This window comes from Gambusia affinis, linkage group LG02 (assembly GCF_019740435.1).
Source record: "Gambusia affinis linkage group LG02, SWU_Gaff_1.0, whole genome shotgun sequence".
NCBI lineage: Eukaryota > Metazoa > Chordata > Actinopteri > Cyprinodontiformes > Poeciliidae > Gambusia > Gambusia affinis.
This window is the reverse complement of record NC_057869.1, coordinates 27,226,012-27,248,719: the sequence shown is the minus strand read 5'-3', so window position 1 is coordinate 27,248,719 and position 22,708 is coordinate 27,226,012. Positions and strand designations below refer to the sequence as shown.

General features: G+C 40.9%; 1 protein-coding gene across 4 annotated transcripts in view; it reads right to left on the bottom strand.

The window, feature by feature from the left end:
• Nucleotides 1–22,708, bottom strand: part of ntrk3b (neurotrophic tyrosine kinase, receptor, type 3b) — a 272,404-nt gene that overhangs the window by 125,992 nt on the left and 123,704 nt on the right. For 3 of the 4 annotated variants that reach the window (XM_044106543.1, XM_044106552.1, XM_044106570.1), the window contains exons 5-9: nt 19,064–19,218; nt 18,499–18,641; nt 15,034–15,175; nt 2,794–3,093; nt 2,312–2,326 (exon numbers count right to left, since the gene is read on the bottom strand). In XM_044106543.1, coding sequence (XP_043962478.1) covers nt 2,312–2,326; nt 2,794–3,093; nt 15,034–15,175; nt 18,499–18,641; nt 19,064–19,218 — 755 coding nt within the window. The remainder of the gene's footprint in view (nt 1–2,311; nt 2,327–2,793; nt 3,094–15,033; nt 15,176–18,498; nt 18,642–19,063; nt 19,219–22,708) is intronic. The other variant, XM_044106561.1, reaches the window with a different exon arrangement.

The following is a 22,708-nucleotide window of genomic DNA, read 5'->3' as shown; positions in this document are numbered from 1 at the left end:
TCTATCTAGAGATAGGATGCATTTCATTGCACTCTTTATAATGATAAACTATTTTGTGTTTGGTCTATCATATTAGCGCTCTGTAAAATACACTGAGGTTTGTAGCTGGAGTGTGAAAGAGGTCAGGAGCTTTGATGCTTTTACGAGGCTCTGCACCATCCAGCAAGCCCACAAAGTGTGTTAAAATGCACATAAATTATAACTTTAAATATAATCAAACATATCCAATCATTGCTGCACCCAGACTCAGGCTTTTGAGCAAACATATTGTGAACATTTTGCCACAGCTGCACGATCACATGCATGTGCTGGAACAACTAAGACACAGAAAAGCAAAGGCAAAGTTCATGTAGAGGAAAACATTTATAAAAGAGCCACAGAAGGAAGCTGATGCCGGCATGCCAAATGTTACATCAGGTGAAATAAAACTGGTCAAAAGACACAGAAACTGCAACAAACAAATATTACATGAAAAACCAAGAGTTTGCCAAAAATTTAACCTAATGGACTTAAACTAAGCGGCATAAATTTTACACGCACCAGCCTTGATGCTCAACAAATACACTTAAAAATTACAGATTTTGGTTAAAAAACAAAGAAACTTTCTAATGTATAATGATTTCAAACCGTAAGAAGAAAAGAACTTTTGGGACCTCCGGCCAAGGCTTTAAAGAGTAATTGCGGGGAAATGAATGGCTGGCTGCCACTGGCCCAGGCACGAACACACACGCAGTACTGAAGTGTGTGTGTGTGTGTGTGTTTGCCACCACTAACCCCGAGTCCCTCTCTCTCGGCTATGATCCCCGTCTTCTCTCCTCCCTCTGCCCAGCAGTGTTAGCATCACTCAGCCTGTCTGTACTCTACCCTCTGTCACTGAACGCTCTCACAAGCAGCAGTGCGAGTTGGTGCGTGCGTGCCAGCATGAAGCCACAGCACCGCCTCCTGCAGCTGGGCCCCGCAAGTCCATTTGTCTCCATCACTGGTCACACAGCAGTATCATAACCGGCTGGAACCAACGGCTTCAAATAGATGAGGGAGGAAACTCAAGGATTGGATTAGCCCATTTTGTTTGAGCTGCCAAAACCATCTAAAAAAACGACCAAAAACAACCTAAAAGTTGATCTTAGCAGCAGCTTTCCTGCTCAAGTTGCACAAAATATTGGCCGATATAATAAAAGGAATTTTGGTAACACTTATGCAACACAACTTCAGTAATTCATGCTGTCACAACCAAAGAAAGCCCTTTTTCAATTAACACACTATAGTCGCACAACTAAGGTAGACAATTAGGAAAATACTAAATTGTGTGTATATATATATATATATATATATATATATATATATATATATATATTTTATTCAAAAACCCACTGAAACCGATGCGACAGCTAAATTTGAAGTGCTTCTGTTCAAAACAGCACTCATTAAAATTGGTGGTGGAATCTGCTAAAAAAATTTTAATCAAGTTAATTGCAGTGTCTGTAATCAATAATCGAATTTAAATCAAAAACCACAGTCCAAATTAGCAACATTTTTAATTCAAAGGCTTGTTAGCTGCTAAATTGTTGAGTAAAAAGACATATAAGCTCAACAACAAAATATTCATTTTGAATCTGTTATTTTGGTTATTCAGCCATCAGGTTTGTGCACAGTGCTGTTGCACCCATTGAGCTTTCAAGTCTTTCAGGAACTTCTCATCATCCATGGAACTTCTTTGAAAAAAATACTTTGTTGCAAACATGGACTGTGGAAGCTATCGTTAACGTCTGTGCTGCCGTAACATGTTTAGCATCGAGATATTATTTTAGGCTTGAATTGCTTTGCTGATAGGCTAACTCCTTTAGCACAATCTCTACATGATAGACTTTTCCAGTGTCCCATCAGATGTTGGTTTAAAGTAAGTATTGACTCATAATGGGCCAAGAATAGCATTTCTATTCTTTGCACATGTGTGTTTACAATGCAAAGGTAGGAAGTACAGGAGGAGAAAATTGTAAAAAAAAAAGTGGTTGTCAAAAGTAACTAAATCAATGCCCCCACACAGCGCTTAGTTCATACAAAGAGGATTTATTCTACTTGACAAAGTAGATCAAATGTCATTGCTAAGAACTACTTTATGGAGGAGCACAAAGTGAACAAATTTCTCCATGGTTACTATCATGAAAGTGTTAGTCAAACAGTGTCTGTGTGTGCGTGCCTCTCTGTATGTGTGTGGGCAAACCCACACATAACAAGGACTAACAAATGGGAAGGAAAAAAAAACAGAAAAAGTTAAATCCAACAAGGTTGCATTGAAAATAGAAACACTCACCTATTTCCACTGAGCCTGTAAAAGAAGAGACAGAGAATGTCACGCTACGTCAGTAAACTGACAGCTTTCGCCCTGGAATGCTGACCATGGAGAGAAATTTGCCAGACTTTGTGGGTTTCCTTTCCTCCCGGTCTGTGAACTCGGTGTGAACTGCAAGTGAACAACCTACCTGACTGAACCTGAATGAACCAGTGCAGTAGGGATTAGCTACACAGCTTGCATGCTCTGTTGGAACGTTTTACTATAAAACCAAATCCTCCAATATGTTCTGGAGTCATTTTAAGACCTGGAAACGTCCAAATTGGAAAGTTCACGAAAGGCCTAGTTGAAAAGTCAGAAGTTGAACATGATCGCTTAAGGTGGAATCAAAAAATGTTTTATTTTTATGGTAACTCCACCTTGGGTTCACTTTCTATCAAACCTGGGGATTAAAGTTTGGTTAAACAGCATTTTGAGTAAAGAAAAAAAAGTCGTCCACTCACCAATATCTATCTCTTCTTTGAGGAAGTGACCATATACTGTCTTTGTGACTGTTCCCAAATGATTGCTGGCCTCCAAAGTGTAGTTGCCGTTATTGAGGTGGGTTGGGTTTTTAAACAACAGACAACCCTCCAAGTAGTCCTGGTAGGTATCCTTGTCGGTCCAGATAAAGTCATTCTCCTTGATCTCCGTCTGCTTGTGGAACCAGCGCAGTTTGGGGTACGGGTAACCGCGAACTGTGAATTCGATGCAGGTGTCATGGCGTTTCTCTGGCTCAGCCAGCCTCATGATCACTGGTGGAACTGCAGAAAAGGAAGGAAGAGGTTGAAAACGCATGACAATGGCCGATGCTGAATCTCTACAGTTCTGGAAAATGCATGATCATATTATAAATATAAGTTTCAACACATAGAAACGTGTATTGGTCAAGAATGTTCAACAACCCATGGACTGGAGATATAAAAAAATCCTGTCCTAAAATCTCCGTTCTCTGATAAGCAGCAGCACATCTTTGAATCCACACCACCACCAAGCTGAGAGGCAATTTATCTCTTTAATACTATCAGCTACTCTTGGTGAACAATTCATCCGTTGATTTGTCTTTGCAGTGAGTCACTCTTGCCGTTTCATTATCAAAAGGAAATATTTGGCAGTTGATATTACCTGGCGTGTCTCTCCGTTTTTGTCCTTTATTCTACCCCCTTCCATCACATCTATCCAGTCATAATACAGCAGACTGACAGAGTCTCGCTGTTGCCTTGTGTGAGGAATATGCTGCCCAAAAAAAAGAAAAAAAAAAAAAAAAAGTGCCGCTGTGCTGCTGGCAGAACGAACCCACGCAGCCCCCCGATACTGCATCAAAGAGTTTTTATAGTATGGTCGTTCCAGTTGGAAATTCATCCACAAAAAAAAGAAAAACGAAGCAACAGAAAAAGTTGAAGGATGGCTCATTTTATAATAATCTGTTTAGCCATCTTAAAAGCCCTCCGCAAATTTAAAACACTAATTAAAAAACTGGTAGGACTTATCCTCCAAAGATCCATATTTTGTGTGTTGATGTTTCAGTTAGCAGATCAGAGTGGTTGCAGTTTGCTCCAACATGCTAAGCAACATTGTTCAACTGAAAACACAAAGAAAGAAAGAAAGTCTGGAGCAGGGGTCAGCAAATTTCAGTGAAGTGTCACTGCCCCTGCGCCAAGACACCTGCATCCAAAGGCTTAATTGCCTTCTTGGCATGTCAGGAACTATTCAAAGCCTGGTCATTAACCCTTCATTTAAATCAGGTGTGGTGGACAGGGATGCATCCAAACATTGCAGGACGGTGAGACTAGAGGTCTGGAGCGAGCGAGCAGCAGACCCCTGGTCTGGAGCAAGACTCTTCCGGTGGTTGTTATTGCCGAGAGTTTTCACATGTCAAGTGACACATCGCAGCATGGACGGGTGTGCTTTGAGTTTACAACCCACGGCTGACGGGTCGGCCAGAGTAACATTACAGAACAGTACACCTGTGAGCCATAAATAGTGCTGACCCTTTCATAAGATGACATTTGTGGCACTGTCACTACCTCCGTCGGCGGATGTGAGCAGCAACACTGCAGCTAGTTCATTTTGAATCCTACAGCACTACTGTCTTTCTGGAGATTACACAAAGTCTCAGCCTGAGGTCTTCGCAAAAAAGGGCTAAATATAGACTTTTTCCTTTTGATTTCTTGTATTTCTGTGCAAGGTAAGATAAATGGGACAAACATCACACTGCTCCACGGGACCAACAACATCTGCTTCTGGTTGGAAAGCCATAAGAGGTCTCCAACTAAGCAAATCCAGGATACATACAGACACAATGAACCACCTGAGCATCTTCTAATGCTAAATTAGCCTTCAATACCAACTACCTGTTCTACTCCAATGTCTGAGATTCTCATATTTTTATTAAGGTTGAACTCTACCAGTCAGAGAAGTTTGACTCCCAGGAGTCAAATTCAGTATCAGGTTGTCAATCTCTAACATTTAGCACAGCTCATTGCCTGAGTCGTGTTAAGAACCCCTTCCCAGTTAGTTGGTTGCTCAGAAAACACCATGCAAGGCAGCTGCATAGCACAGTGATGTACATTAACGCAGGTTTCAATCGTGAAATATTAAAGCAGAGTGGCTACTTCAAATGTTGACATAAATTCAACTCTGTGACAATAAGGATATGCAGAAAATTAGAGGCAGATACTGGTATCAAAGTGTACCAAACGTTTAAAACTAACAATCTGCCAGTACACCAATACCTTAAAGCACCTACTAAAGAACTTGCTGCTAAATACTATTCATAAAGGACAACTCTGCTGGGCAAGCTGAGAGCAGGCAGATGGCTACTTGAGCAGATAACCTGACTAACCCAGTTATTTCTGGTGTTACTCTATAAAAACATGTTGCCAAAAAATATATACATCTTCAACTTCTTAGACTAAATATTCCTCAAAAAAATACAAGGAAAAATTCTGTTTTGGGGACTGGAGTGGAAACTGTCATTACATAAATTTGTCTGGTGACAGACAAATTCACAATGAAGTCATTCAACTTATTTCAACGGAAAGGCTTGGAAATGTGTGAGTGGGCTGGTGTGGGCGCGTGTACAGCGCTGTGACTTTCAGAGGGATGAAAAGAAAAATTGGGAAAAAAACAGGGAACAAGGAGTGAAGACATGGTGTATGTTGAGTTTAACCGAGCAAAGACGAGGAGAAAGCAGAGACAGGGGAAAAAAAAATGTATTCTCTGTCTTGGTAGACGGTTAGGGAACGAACCATTTCCCCCTCAGCGGGGATGTCAGATCGGTCTCAGTCAATATAGTGCAAGTCATCATTAACCGGCACGATTGTCCATGTGACCATTGTGTGAGCGCGGCGTCCCCATACTGATCACATGAATGACAAGCTTTGAAAACTACATGTCCCTGATCAGGGAGAGCTGATGACAAAGCCAGTCATGCCTCTGTATTTAAACACTGGTTTATTTTAAATGCAGTTTTCATGGAGTCTATGGCTGATAGAGACAGTGGTGGCAGCAATAGAGAACTGACAACATTCAAAATAAGTATTGAGTACTTCAATGCTTTTCTTATCAGAAATACTTCTAACAGGCCTTTTGAGATGGATTCACATTATATGTTGGTACAAAAACCCAAGTAGGACATGCAGTTGTACAAGCAAACAAAGAAAACACAAATTGATTTTAAATTGAGTTACTGTCTGTATAAAGGATCATCTCATCTCAGTTCAAGAAAAAATTTAACCTATGAAGAAAAAAGCCAAGGAAAGACGGGGGACACCCCGCAAAACCTACCAACCAAAAAAAAAAAGCATTCCAGCAGTATTTGCAAATGCTAATATTGCAATAGTGCCAAATATTAAGGGCTGGTTTAGCCCCAATGGCTTAGCAAAAAAAAAATGTTCCCATTCTCTGACTCAAGCAGATGGACCTGCTTGAGTCTTTCCATTCACGAGTGTTTGTAGGATAGAACGGGAGACAGACGGCCAGATTGGGGCCTCGTCTGTTCTAATGTGGGCACTGCTCTGATATGTCTTGTTAAAGAGCAGACAGACAAAAAGTAAGATCTTGAATTACAATCTTAGATATGGATCAGGATAGAAAGCCTCCTGATGCAAGGAACTGAAATGAGTTTCCTTCATAGGGAGACTGGCATGGAGCTCCATCATTGGCAAGTTACTTAGAGCAGAGCTGCTGCTCCAGCGCTTCAAAAAGAGTCAGTGAAGGTGGTTCAGGTATTGTGATCGAGATGCACCCTGGGCAATTCCCTTTGAAGGGCTTTCAGGAACACTGGAAGGTGACTCTGTCGCAGACCCAGAACTCATTGGGGGACTAATGACATACTTCTGGATCCCCAAGACTCGAGAGCATTGCTTGCTAGATCACTTTTTGTTTCCAGAGAGCTGGAATATGTTCCCTCTGTGACCTCGTCTCAAAAGACAATGAATGGATTGATGGTGTTGAGTACTTATTATTACGCCATTCAATTTCTTGACTCATTTGTGTTTATATTAGGTTGCGAATGATGGCGTGTCCAATTAATGGGTTAATATTACATAATGCAGATTAATTAAATGACATATTTTGACCTAAGCCCTCTCTTCCACAGAGGATTACCCAGTTCACAGCAGGATCTTATGGGCTTGACACGTGGGGAAACGATTAAAGGCGTCAGTTCTCTGCCACTTGGGCTGAACCCAATACTCAGGAAGCGAAACAGCAACAAAAGTTGAACATTTTCCAATCTTGTGTTGCTCGTCTGCATTTCCAAGCTCGAAATTTCACAAACAAATTTTGCAGGTCACGTGGCTGGAGGAGGGTAAGCAATTGTCACCCCCATCGCACAAAGAAATGAACAGCAACGGAGCGACGTCGCCTCCTGTATGTCGATCACGTTACACGGCCTTGTACTGCGGTCAACAATGCAGAATCGCAAACGGGGGTGAAGAAATGAGAGGGTTTGTTCAAAACCAACGTAGTACGTACATATTGCGACAATGAGTTAGCCCTCCAAAGTTCATTTCTAAATTAACTTTTATTAAACCTGCTTGAATGTGAAAACCTGGAAAATCTTCAGAGAATAAAACATTTTCATGATCGTCTTTTTAACCGGTTAACAGCACCTGCTTGGATTGTTACCAACTTCTATTGAGATCATCATCTAAAACAGGCCCATTTAAAATATATTAACCGGAAAAACTAAAATACTTATTTTTCATGTTGCAGTACTGGCTGAATTAGACTGAGATTGAGTTGTATAGCAGTGAGAATCACAACAGAAAGGTCAACGTTGTCCATTAATATGAAGCAGTTCTTAAAGATAATGCCTTAGACATCTTTCTGGAGTAGAACCAATGACTCTGGTGACCATAATAGTCAATAATAGAATGCTGTGCCAAATCAAATAAAGAGCTAAAAAAGAAAACAAGGTAAGCTTTGCCAGTCCACACTGCTGCAGAGGCTGCTATTGTTCCTGACAGCACCACAACAATGTGCCTGCTGAACTTGCATTGTGGCTAATTACACTTTCGCTAAAATAGCGAGCTCATCTTTGAATGCAGAGAATGTCGCTTGACGGCTGGTAATTTCGCTGTCAATCAGATTACTCCCTAATCAGAGCAGCAGTTTAAGCTATTTTATGACATTTCCGGAGACAATAGGCTGCACAGGGGAGGAAATGTAATTACCATCCGAGCATGTGGTGAAAAATTAATAAGTTAATTTGCAGCACCAGCAGAGTGTCAACAGGAATAAGAAAAAAAAGGGGGGGGGGGCCTGAAGATGTGCATCCACCGAGTGTCCATGTAAAGGAAGCCCTGCAGGCGTGATGCCGCAAAGTCAATCTGTCACTCTCGCATGAATCTCAGCAGCCCGGCTCCAGCAGGGAGGGCTTGAATTGTTGACAAATCTCCCTTGTCCTGTAGCGTGATGCATTACAAACAGACACAATAGATTGTGCTCTACAAGAGGAAGCTCTGCTGCAAAGAGAAAAATGTCAGGCACCTTTGATAAATATTGGCTTTAAATACAGTCTGTCCCAAACATGCCCAAGGCCAATCTTCTGGATAGACTTGTGTAAGAGCTGAAGTATATAGTGTAATTCATAGTCTCAATGTTAGACAGACATTCTGATGGGTACCACATCATCATTGCTTTATCACTGCTCAGAGATGGAGGGGGCTTTCTCTCTCTCCTTCTCTCTTTCCACTGAGATCAAGGCTGAGCTTTCATGTGAGCTTGAGGGTACAGTCTTGCTAATTGGCTACATCAATTTCACTTGGTTTGTAACTGTGCAACACCTCATTGCATTCTAAATGTACCTGCATAATTTGGCTCCTCAGTTTGATAAAGGAGATTTTCACCCCTATTCTCTAATTTAGAGAATAGCTCTAAATTATTCTCTCAGACTGTCTTTGTTATTAATATGTGATAAAATTGCATCTCTGACACAAGCCATGAAAGACATTTTATGCAAGTCATTCACCGAGCCGACTTGGCCTGCGGCGGTCATAAGGTACATGCAAGATATGAAATAACACCTTCGCAAAGCATTTATTTGCTTTCAGTTGTTTGCTTGGCGGAATCTTGACTTTGCAGAGCCTTGCGAAGGCGCAGGTACCCATATTTCATATTTGGCTCCATTGCAAACACGACGTTCATTGTATTGTGTTTTGATTTATGCCACAGATCGATGTTAAGTAGAGCATACTTGTTGCAGACACACCCAAAATGAAGCCATTTCAATAACACCGCAGTGTTGAGAAGGACATGTCGAATATTCTGCTTTTCCAGATAAACTATTTATCAGTGATCTAGACTTGTAATGAATCCAAAACAGAAAGACTTGCACTGTCTAACTATCCATCCATCCATTGTCTGTTCACCCTCGTCCCTAGTGGGGTCAGGAGGGTTGCTGGTTCCTCTCCAGCTACGTTACAGGCGAGAGGCGGGGTTCACCCTGGACAGGTCGCCAGTCTGTCGCAGCTGTCTAACTATGATAACTGTTTATTATTGCAATGCATGTCACCACAACAGTCCCCCAGATGATCACGTTTTCCTGAGATTGTGCAGCCCTCTGTAATACAACCAAAACTCTAAACACACAGCCGAGACACAAAGAAATTAGTTTAGAATAAAGCACAGTGACGTGCGGTGAGGTTCATAGCTGGTGAGGCACTGACGTCATCATAATCAGATTTGCAAATAGATGCATAGATTGACAGCAGTTTACAGGTTATGTTTCACTTCTGCATCCTTACACATACAAACTGTAGCTCACAAAACACACATTTCCTGATGATGTTGAGTCTCCGCTGTTCATCCAAAGCCAAATCTATCCTGGACAGGCCGAAGGTTTTTAGCGCAATTTGGCTTTGAATATGAGTGGTGGACCGCTCATGTTTGGTGAGGGATCTTTGCAAGTTCTTCAAGTCACCAAATCCCATCTGAGTCCACACAGTGCCACAAGTTGAAAAAAGAAGGCAAGGAAAGCAGAAAAGGCGGTTTCGAGCAGGACATCCACAAAGCCAGTCTTTTCGTGAATACCACTCGGTTTGAAAAGAGCGGTTAATCTTCTGTCCCGTAGTCTGAAACAAACCTTTCAGCTCCGGCGTTGGTCTTCCTTTGGTTATTATCTCCTGCTTCGATTGAAAGTCCACTTGAGAAAACTTTTTTAGTGTTGTAATGTAGTCATCCATGTCGAAAGTCGGGATAAGCGAGAGGAAAAAAATCACTATCTCTATTATAATCTATCGCTGCACTTGAGAATCGTTTAGCCTAGCGCTGTCACTTACTCGGCAGTCGAGGAGTGAACAAGACGAACGCCTGGGATCTTGAGCGCCTGCCATGAGGCAAGAGAACTGCCTGCCTCACCTCGAACCTGTTCTCTGCCGTTTATAATCGCTCATTACACGAAACACGTTACACAAACACAGTTGGTGACAAAAAGCACTGTACATTATATACATAAGCTAAATTATTGGAAATAAGTTCACATATTAAATTTGTTTAAACCATTTTATTGACGCCGTACAGCAACATGCTCTCTCCGCTTAGCAGCCAGCGCAGAGCCAGGGGTTGCGCAATCCAAGGTGAGGCAGAGCTCGCTGCCTCAGCATCGCTTCCAAGCATTTGATGGGAAAATAAGAAAATTCAGCGATTTTGAACAAATAAAAATCGAAATTGGTGAAGCTACATGAAAAATAAATATTTTTTAGTACAAACCACCGGATGAATATAACAATTTAAATTACTTTATGATTATATATTTTCTTTCTTTCCATGATGGCTGGTGAGGCACTGCCTCACCTGCCTTCCCTGACCGCACGTCACTGATAAAGCATATCCATTTGTTGAAATGGTCCAGGCAAAGTCCAGTTTAGATTTGAATTTAAATTTCACAACCGACATACTTTGGCCTATTTTACTAATAATAATAATAATAAGAGACACAAATGGCAGTTTGAATTTGGAGCAAAAAGTGACTCTTCAAACTGTGTAGATCCAAGTTGTCTGAACATAAATGCACACCACGCTTTTCCCAACATGGCTTCCTTTCCCACTTCACAATAAATCACTATATGTTGCTCTTTTTACATGAAATCCAAGTGTCACAATTCAACAAAATGTGAAAAATAAAACAAAAAGCATGAACAGTTTTGGAAAAGCACATAGTTTAACAGTGGCAATAACTCTTAATCCTCCCAAAAATGTTACAGATTTAACAAATCCGCAACATGGGGCTGTCAGCTCCACAAATAACCCCAATTTTGCAAGTGAATGCTGTAATTATGGAATCCTTCGGAATACTGGATGTTTAACTATTAGCAAACCATGGCAGACCCAGCTGAACTGATGTCCTCGCATGTGGATAAGCCTCTTCTCAGTGGTAGGTAACTAGATTTCATTCCAAGTAATCACTGCACCAGCAGGCTTCACTGATTAGCGCCTTCAGCAACAGAGAAATGTGATTTCACATTTTAAGCGCTCGAGCCTTATTCAGCACATCGATGACAGGTGAGCAAATACGATTTAATAACCAAAACACAACTACTGAGAGACAACAATACCGATGTCACGTCGAGTGCTTATCTGTCCTTTATTCCCAGTAGCATGCCTAGTCGGAGTTGTTTTTCCCGTTTTTAATCCGGAGCAAGAGACGTGACGCATTAGCATTTTTAGCCATGCTGGCAGGATGTTTCTAGGCCTCCTGTCCAGCTCAAGACACCCTCATTACTCTTGGATGAGGGGATGTAACATTTTGTACTTTAATGGTCCCTGGATGATGAGTGCTGCTAAATTTGATTAGCCTTTTCAGAAGATATGAGCAAATAGGCGGTCTAAACATTGCACACCATGTTACATGTCTTCCCAAGGATGTTGCTGCACATTTGGTCCCAACAGGAACACAAGGCATCAGGTACAAGGCACCTTGTTTGGCTCAGAGGCAACGGTTTCTGAATGGAAACAGTCGCAAATGTTATGAGAGGTCTGCAGAACTCCAGTTAGCAGGTTAAAGGCTGATATGTTGCTTTTATATGAGCCTTGTTGACCACATTTTGTTTTAAATTAAAAGAACCACCCCCCTATCCATGTTGGATTTCAGCTTGCCTTTAACACTGTTGTCTGAATGCAGCCAATTCAGACAAGCTAATTCAAAGTTATATGGTTAGCTTGAGCTGACTGACTGAACTACCTTGCTATAATAGAACTACTCTCCAATTTGTTGAGATTTACTTGCAAAGTATCCATGCTTCCCAAGTGTCTACATCTTAAACATCATGATTATATTTAGACATAACCAACTTCTTCATACAATCAGTGGGTGTTGTATGGTTGAAAAGTGAAGCCACTGCAAATTCCTGAAAAGTCAGACACTTGCTAACAATTGCCCATAGAAGATTTGTTCTCTGATCTGCTTCTCCAGCATTCTGCACTAAACCCTTCAACTCTCCAATCTCTGTAAATATTGTCTTAATGTTTAGCCTCAAGAGTTCACAGCATGACACTCCCTTCGTCAATTAGGCTCCCAGTTAGAGTAAAACATCTGATAAAGCAGGGCATGCAACATGGTGGGACTTTCTTGTGACTGACATGTTTTCTATGTTACAACCCCCCTCAGCCATCCGTCTCAAAGAGTTTCAGATACAAAGGCAGACGATGATTAACTAAATGGAAAACTCGATTTCAAAACATTGGTTTGAAAGAGTGTAGAAGTACAGAGAAGTTGTTTTTTTGTTTCATCTTCAGAAAAACTTCCTCAGGTACTGGAGTTACAAAACAAAAACTTAACTAGTATTTTTTTTTTTTACACCTTATGTCAGAAATTAAAGGTGGATTATTTATTTTTTTTGCCTAAATTAACCTAGTAATTAATGATCCACATATATGCAAAACTTGTTCACCTTTTGTAGTATTATTGTGAAGAACCTTGGAGGTACGACAAAATTGTCAACATTTTAAAGTTATTACAGCTAAAAACTAGAGATTGGGCCTGGAATCTGGACGCATTGATGGACTCGGACGTGAACCTTCAGAGTCACATAAAGGCAGTTCCAAAGTCAGACTTTTATGAACTGAACATTTGCATCCTTAAAGCACTAATGTCTCAGCAAGATAGAGAAACTCATCCATGCACTTAACTAAAAATACTGAACGGTTTAGCAACAAAATATATAAAATATCTGCTGCTGTTGTATCAACCTTCTGGACCTCTCAGGTTCTGCTCTGCATATCCAGAACCAAACATAGAAGCAGCATTCAGTTTCTATGCACAATAAATGTGAAACAAACTCCTGGAAAACAGCAAAACCACTGAGTCCTTTTACATGACGGCTCGTTAGCGCTGCCTTTGATTAGAAGTGAGTGAAACACTGATCAACATATTTGATATGCACTTGCACGTCGACTTTAATGACGGCATTTGACAAAATGTAATGTTTATTGTTTCATATTTTATGACTGTATGACATTTTTACGATGAAACTGTCTTGAAATCTGTTATACAAATAAACTTGACATTTGTCTTCTAACTTCTGTCTAAAACAAGACTCCCAATTAGCTTTTTTCTCCCCTGTGAAGCAGGTTAGCGGCATACATGTTCATGTAAATCCAGAACGACTTGACACATCCACTATGACTTTAGTGCAGTGCCTTTTAGCTATCCGAATGATTTGATAAACATCTTAGTGAGGACGACACTCAAACTCCTCATAAGAAGGGGGAACGGATGGGTTTGTGCTGGCATGCGGTCGACACCCCACAGTGAGTCAGCGGCGCATGTCGTCATGCAACACACCTCCCTCCATGTGCAGCCTGACCTCAAGCCCAGTCGAACCCTCAGGCTGAAGGGATCGAGTGCTTTGAGGTAGAGGCTACGAGAGATGTTCCATCTGTTGCTGGGCCTACATTAGAGTTGGTGTGGGATGATATTCAGCATATTTATAATTTATTAGACCTTACAAATGATTTATTATTGTACATATGGAGCCCTCAATAGTCTCGCCCAAACTCGGCTAGCGGCTCATTTTCTCTCATCAAGCCTCAGGAACACTTTGTGCTTTCTGCAGGTCTACTGGTTCCAGTAGCTTGGAAACAAAGGGGTTTATTTCTTCCAGTGATTGAGGGTGTTGGGGTGAACCTTGAGTGTGTTAACTGATGAAAGGCATGTGGTTTATACAAAAGCTTGATGCAGGTTTAATCAGGTAACCAAAATCGACTGCTTCTTACTTACTCCCAGAAAAATGTTTATCACAATGGCTTATAGAGTCCAACACCAACACTGAATCACCAAAGTATATGGTCTCTAAACTCAAACAAACTCAGATTCACCTGAAAATGCTGGTCATAGTTCATTTGCTAGCAAACTCTGACATATTTTGTGAACAGAAAGCAAACGAGGTGTGAAAGGAAATAAAGCAAATTAAAACATGGACACCTGGTATCCGGAACACAAACGATGGACGATTAGATACAATTTGCCAATATATTAGACACCCCTCTAAAATTCTTAGAACTGCTGAAAGTTTCAAACACAGAGGAAAGTGTTTGAGCTCTACCACAGAAGCAAACATCTACAGTCTTGCTTCTGTTCTCTCTGGGACGTACATCCAATTAGTCCCAAGGAAAATACATGGTGCTCCTGGGTTGGCTGCTTTCAAACGCCAGGCAATAGCACATCAAGTAGGTATTGTGGCCAAGTACTTCAGCTTCCCTTCTGACACTGGGCAGCACTATTGTGAAAATGAACCAAACCAGATTAAGAAGTGAAATTTGTCAACATTTCCCACCAAATCACCCCGAGTCCCCCAGGATGCCCCTATACGAGATAATCATCTTCCTAATAGTTGCCAAAAGCCAACACTTGATAATAAAATGTCGTAATAAACCGTGTGGTGTTAAAGTGCGATTCTTCTTACTGTCTAATCTACTTCATTTTTATCTTGCCAGCTGTTAATATTTCTCTAGAGTATTTGCAAACACAGGCCACAGCTATCGCTTTAACCCTAAAAACAAAACTGAGATTCTTCATGTGCCTCCAGTAGCCTTGATAATGTTGAAAACAAACAGCTTTGCAAATCAAGAGATTATCCCAACTAATCAATATGAGCAAATATTTCTCTCAACATATCAGCCTCTGAGTATTTTGTATTTTTTTGCAACGTTTACCAGACATATTTGATCAAATGAGTCACAGGAAACCTTCGACTCACACTGGACGTTCAGCTGGATCGACGAGTTGGTCATCCCCACCAAGTTCTCGGCGATGCAGGTCAGCTGGAAATTGTTGTCGTCTCGGCTGATGTTGAACAGCGTCAAGTTGATGGAATGGATGTCGGGCCAGTAAACGTTGGACTGTGGAAGCAGATAGAGAGAAGAGATACAGTTAGGTCTGCGAACGAAATACTGCGCCGCATATACCCATTATACTGCTGGGCTTTGAAATTTTAATTACTTAATTAAAACAAAGGTTAATTATTAATTAGCTAAAATCCGGTTGAAGGAAACAGAATGCAGTCAAGAGGTGTGGACTAGATCAACCCTAACTTTGCTAATATCAGTTCAACATCGTGTGCCATTTTTTTACAATGTTCAGAGCAACAAGGAACTTTTTCATGTGTTTTACATCTTCATGTAACCACTGTGTATTTTCGGAGGGAGTCACAACTTATGGCCTAAAAGGAGTCCAAATTACAACAATTATAGCACTTTACTCTCTCTTATCCATTATCTAGCTTGGCTTAAATGCAAAGCCCTGCGGTGGGGAGAAGGGGGGCAATTTTTTATCTGCAAAGTCACTAAAAACATTAAAGTCATGGATAAAAGCTGCTGTGTAATTTCAGCAAACTGCTGTCTCTTCCTGCTTGCTTGCTTAGCTGCAGTTTTCATAACAGCGATGTCCTTGGGGCCTGTGTCAGAGAGCCAGAATAATGGGTCAGCTGTAATATTCTCCACGCAGAGCAGCTCTCTTACAAGAAACTGGCTTGTTGATATCGAGTGTACATCAATATAGTAACCAGGCTGTAAAAAGAAATGGCGTGGCCAATAAGATGTCACCCAGCAGCCTCGGAGCGGATGGTTGGAGAACCGGCTGTGATCGTTGGGCTTTTATAAGTCTGAAGTGAGCTTTTTTTTTTTTTTTTGGCACGGTGGGATGGGGAATAGATTAGGATTTGCAGTAGTAGATTCCTTCAGTATAGAGTTGCAGGTGTTTTGATCATGCAAATTGTGTGCAATCCAACAGTGTACATTTGTCTGTTTTACAAAGGCATTTCAAACGTCTCTGTACTGAAACAGTTTATGCATATCTAAATGATCCTCTTCCTTTTATTGCAAATCTCCTCCCGTTATTTGCTTCTTTTTTTTATGCAATGGACTCACAAAGCAGTTTGCACTAAATATATACAGGAGCATTTCAGCTCAGGTGCAGACTGGACATTATTTTATTAATCAGGTAGAAGCTTTTCTTCACTTCAGCCTACAAGACAACTGAAATTTGCATAACTTCAGATGTGTTGTTGCAAATGGTATAACAATAGGCCAGATTACGAGAGTTGGTTTGAATTTTATTGGTTATAATTTTGTTTTGTTACTCGTCAGTGTCTATTCAGAATTCCTCTTTTTGTTGATTTTGACCCACTATTGGAAATGTTTTTGAAAATGGTTCTATTAAAATCTAATTTAATTTTATAATTTTCTTTCATTCCTCAAGGCTTAAATTTCTTCTTATTTTTTTCCTAATTGTTTTTCACCAATAAGGAAAAAGAATCTGCAGTATCGACATACTGTAAAACCTAGTTTTCCATACTGTTAACCTACCATTCTGCATTTGTTCAAGCTTTGAGTTATGAAAATTGGAAAAGACAAAAGGGCATTTTTATAACATCTGTTTTTACTTAAAAATGAATAAGATAAAAACATATGTGGTTGCACATGTGTTTTATAAGGACGACAAATTAGAAAACCCAAGAAGTTCATTATCATCTGAAGTCCAGTAATATGTTTCTTGTTTGATGCTCATCTGTTTTGCCCTTATTTGTTAAAGTAACAGAAAATAGTTTTTTTCACAGTTGATTTACAAAGAAACAAAAACAACCAAATCTACTGCTAAAAAAGCTGAAACTATTGTCAAATCTTCTGAAGACCTATGGCTACAAACTATTACCTATTTAAAAAATGGGACAAAGACTCATCTTTGTTTATAGCAGTGATGTCCCTGCTTTGATGAGGAAGGCTGAACCTGTGCTTAACGCTCCCACAGGGTACTGCCAATCTTTGCTGACAACGCTTCTCAAGTGATCAAGCCGTTTCAGGTCAGCGTTGACCATCTGGTGGCTCCCAGCCTCAGTCAGAGATAATAACCAACAGTTCACCTCTAATCAAACATTACAAACAGTTCAAAATCTCCCTGACTGTCTGGTCCAGAGGTAGCTAGCGCTGTGCCCGCAAGCATCAGGTCACCCTGAGGGAGCACATGAGCTACCCGCAGGGCAAGTCTGCAACAAAAAGCGCTTGACTTTCACAATAAAACTAACACACCCTGGAAAAAATATTAAGCTCTGGGCCTTCTTTCATATATATATCTATCGATCTATCTATCTATCGATAGATCGATCGATCGATATGATTTCTAAAAATTGCAATCAACAAGATTTGCAATTTAGGCTTTCAAGATAAAATTACTCTTCAAACTACACACACGTGTTTTTTGAGGTAGATTTTTGAGCAAAGTGAGTTTCACAATGCTCATTGATATAAACTATTGATGAAGAATAAATTCCATTAAGTAGGTTGTTTAAAAAAAAGCAACTTAAAGACTGCCTTTAAAATCAAATTCAAGGTTATACATTGGGAATGATGTATTAGTTTTCTAGAGGTTGTACTCGACACCCTTTAAGTTGCTTTCAGTTCTTTTTTTTTTGTGGGCTCTAGTGTCCCTTATATGACAGTAGGCTGACAGGAAGGGGGAGGGAGAGGGGAGAAGACATGTGGCAAATGTCGGCCGGGTCCGGTAATCGAACCCGCGACCGCTGCATCGAGGACTGAAGGCCTCCAAATGTGGGTCGCGCTGTCCCTTTCAGTTCTTAAACAGGTTTCTGACCCCCTGGACAAGAGTAGAATAAGGATTGTAAGAAATCCCTGACAAAATGAGCAATTTATATCTCAATCCTGAAAATACAGTGGGAAGTTTATTTGTTTACAAAAATTATAACTGCATTAAAATAAAAAACTGTTTTGCTGTTGTAATCAAACCTCAAACTGTATTTGATGAATGTCAGCACCTGATAGAGTTAATAGTGCTCTGAGCATATATTTTGTTTGGTTTCAAGTTCATTTTATGCTGTATGTTAAACGTGGCTCTAGAAATGATGTCACAACCAAGAAAAACACCTTCTTGTCCTGCACAACAGTTTCCTTATGTTGTCGTGGCAACCACTGTTGGCCATACAAACCAATAACAGAAAAAAATATATATATTCTCAAACAGATATTTTGTGTCACTGTTTCAGACACAATGCATCAGAAGCGCTAACAAAGTTTATACCTGCAATTTTTACTCCAAGATTGCATTCCTCTGCATTTTCCAACTTTCCAAGTTGAGTATTCTTGCTTTGTTTGAGAGGAAATTAACATTTTTGAGTCCTACAGTCAGTCGTTTACATCTGTGTGTTTCTGACCAGGTGTGTGTTGATGGAATGCAGGTCACCGACGTTCCAGTCCACCTCAGGCAGCGGCAGTCTGGATCCGTTGCAGCTCACCGTCACGTTTTCACCCTCCGTCACCAACACACTGCTGTGGCTCACGCTGATCTCCGGTAACTCTGCAAGTATCCAGGTGCAAGCACACAAACACAACAACAGTATGTGATCAGGTTACCAAGCATGAGCTTTAAGTCTGCATATTTTCCAGATCAGATCAAATAACCTCATTTAATAAATATAATAACTAAGATAATCCAAACGGAGATGGTTTCTCACTCATATTGTATGAGGCACTTCAGAGATGAGTCACCACAGGAAGATAACGGAGCAAAGTCTATAGCCTCCGTCAGGTTCAACATGCAGCTCCACGCATCAGATTCACCCTGTGATCTCTGTCACACCTCCTCCTCTTTTACGCATCACCCTCACCATGCCCTTTGACCCTCTCTTTCGCTTTCCGTTTGGTTCCCGTTTCCCTTCCACCCCTGCTGTTTTCCTTCCCAAGCCCACCTACACACCCGTCAGCCCCTTGTTTTCTTACCACAGCCATTGATGTGCATGTTGTTCAGTCGTAACTTGGAGGCTCCGGCCCTGCAGTACAGCTGCTGCGTGTGAAGCCCCGCCTCTCCCTTCTCCTGCCACAGCTGGATCCAGCGGATGCTGCAGCCGCATTCGAACACCACGCCGTCCAGACGTCTAGAAGCGCAGGCAGAGGACAGCGCCGTTGGTGGCAATTACAACGAATGACAACAGGATAGATGTGCGCAGCACTACCAACGAGGAAAACTCAAAATAGTTTAAGGATACGGACTACGAATTGTCTTGCATACATTTCCCAGAATGCAAATGCAAGTAGTTTGTCTGGGATTTTAAGAGAACTTAGTAGCAGCTTGTGCTGCCTGAGGCATCCATCCTTGAGCAGAGCTCAGGGATTGGAAAAATTCCTGTGTCCTTTCATTAGTGCTGCACTACAATCAGGCATAACATAATAACCGTGTTAGAAGCACTTTTGTTGCCAGAGAATCCTTGATCCACCGGTGCATGAACTCCACTGGAGCCCTAAAGATGTGCTGTAGTATCTGCAACCAAAATGGCAGCAGAAAAACCTTTAAGTCTTGCAAACTGTGAGGTGGGCTCTCCACGGATCAGACTTGTTTGGCAGAGTGTATTATTGTGCTGAAAGACACCACCAGTGTCGAGGTATACCATGCAGTCAAGTTTAGGTAAACGTGGATGGCAGGATTCACCGTTTCCCAACAGGGAATAACCCAAACCATCATTTAGGCTCTACAAGGTTCCTTTATGTTTAGGGTATAGATGATCCTGGTGGTGTAATAAAAACTTAGGTCAACATGATATAGAACAAAATGTGAGTCAACAGACCACGTCTTGCATTGCTTTGTGATCCAGTTCTGATGCTAACACTTCTATATTTAGCACTTCCAAGGAACATACAAGGTAAACAAAGGGACCCTGATTGGTTCCAACAGACGTATCTGCAATGCAATGTGTATTTCCACGCATTTCTATCAACACCAGCATGTCCAGCCGGTCAGTTGAATCAGACCACACCACGCCTTCACTCCTTGCATTGAGTCTTGCCACCACATGGCCGCTGTGAAAATGTTCACTTGCATCCTCATATATGTCCCACCTATTAAGAGATGTCATTATCAAGAGGATCAGTGATATTCACTCCACCTATTATAACAATATGCCTACCAAACCTATCTATCAGGTTAAAAGAACCAGCGGTCACCTAGAGTTTGGTTACTGAAACACACATTTTGAATCAGGAGACAAAAAGTTATTATTTATTTATTTGAATAATGTCAAGACTGTACCACTATTAATGGAGACGTCGAAGAGTCTGAAAACTAAACTACAATGAATTCTCCAAACAGGCTTCACAGATTTAGGTTTTCTCGTAGTCAACGTCAGGCTGCTGTAGCACCAAACAAGTATCACTATTCTCCCTTATTCAAAAATTTCATTTTCAGTCCAACGTGCAGCAGACACCCGCATTCTTCAACTTTGCACACTAAACCTTTGCATTTTGCATGCGCTCCATTTGGAGGTTCTGATTGGCGAATTTTGTCAAAATGAACGCCAGTCCAAATCTCCTTGAGAGAGGTCAATAAGATATTGCAGAAAGCCTGAATAATGCATGGGCAGCATCCAGTCTGCTTTATGAAGTCATGGGAATGGAGTCCCACAGGTGGTTCACACTTATTACCAGCTTTTCTGTAGAGCTGATTATTTAGTTGGAGCAGAGTGTCTGTGTCACTATATGACGACTTAGTCTCAAAACTCTCTGCACTTGCCAGATCGGTCCGTTATGTACTTCCACAGGAAACTAATTAATGGTCCCAGTGCCTGAAGTAATGGCCAATTTTGTTGCTTTCTAAGCAATTTTGGGCAAGTTGCATTTATAGTTAGGCTCCTAGTGCATCAAAGTATTCTGAACACCAATAACATAGCGATGCAGTCATTCTACCCATATATGGCCATTTTTATGATTTTCCTTAAATTCATTGATTGGTCATATAATTTGTTCCTGATCTTTATTCTGTATTCCAGGATTCTAAGTGACTGTCACCTCACAGGGGGCATATTCAGTGATTAAAATATTTGCAACAGTAGGTAGAGCACTTATGTAGCACAGCATGAAATGGGTCACAACGGTTTGGTTCATCAGAAATGAAGTCACTTTAATGTGAGCTGAAGAGAACATTTAATTCTATTACATGTCTGTAAATTAACCATCTCTCTCTGGGGTCAGAAAAGATTATTGTCTTGCAATGTGTAGAGGAAAATGTGTTTGGTTGCATCTATTAACATCAACACATTGTGTAAGTTACCGTCTCTACACTGCATCAAAGGTTTTTCTATCCAGGTCAGTTTTATACTCCTATGGCAGGTTCTTTCATAAAACTCCAGCCGATTTTTATTTTAATCTGTGCATTTTTCAATTATTTCCTTGTTATTTGTTAAATTGGATCCAACAAAACAGAGGTTAAATTACTCAGGAGGACTGTTTGCTAATTGGGTGAGTTTTTAAAGCAATCAGTTGCACTCGATTTAATCTAAAGGGGTATCATAGTAAACAGAGCAGGAAAAAATGGCACACTTTGCCACACTCAACATGGTGTCCTAATTTTTTTTTCTCACATTACTGTATAGAGATGTCTTTCTTTTCTTTTTCTGGAAGGTTTGGGGAAGACAAGTACCTCCCTTTATGACAAGCAGGAGAACATTTCAAGGTTAAAGGTTTTCAGTTAACGCTGAGCGTGCAAACCACGAGGGAATGAAACTCACTGGAGCAGCAAGGCTCAGGCTTTCCCTGCTCTGCTGTAATTATGGTGATTATTAATAATAGCCGCCACCTTCACACATTAGCCATGTTGCCTCTAGGCTGAGCTGATTGGCACCTGTACTGGGACAAATACTTTGGTTAAATAAGAAAACGTTGTGGCCCTGCAGCCAGCTGGTGAGGTGCAGTGAGACAGCTGTGAGGCTTTGGTGTTACAGGAACAAGACCGAAAAAAAACAAAACAAAGAAAGATTTCTGACCGGCAGCTGGAAGTTGTTGCACGTCTGAAGGAGAATATTTTTGGCTTTGGAAGGCATAAGCGCAAAATACGAGTATGTTCAATACAAAGTGCGGGCTGCATGGTGTTTCCCTATCGCTAGCTAACAATCCACCCTGCTACTGCAGACGGGAGGCAGCGCTCACCACCAGAGGCTGTTTCTGGGATGTGTACACACAGGTGCTACGGCTTAGCAACCGTGCATCACAAAGAACCGCAGTGGTGTTCACGAGCTTTGATCTCGGCTTCAACGCGCCGCTTACTTTCTCGGCGCTATTATCAGGAATTATCTAAAATCCTGGGTGTTTAATGGAACTTTTTGATATAAATATTAACACCTTTCCAAAATTTAAGAGTTTGATCATCGTGACGGGAGGCACAAGGGATGTCTTGTAATCTTTTGGATGTTGTAATGCTTTGATGGCAAGATACTTAAATGGGAATGAATAATTAATTAAGATATTTACCGTCAAATGAATCGCATCCAGCAAAGAAGGTTTTGTATTAAATAAAGCACACATTTTTATTTGTTGACAAGAATCTGCAAAATATTCCGTGTAAAACTGCCAGAAAAATCAGATACTTATTGTACAGTA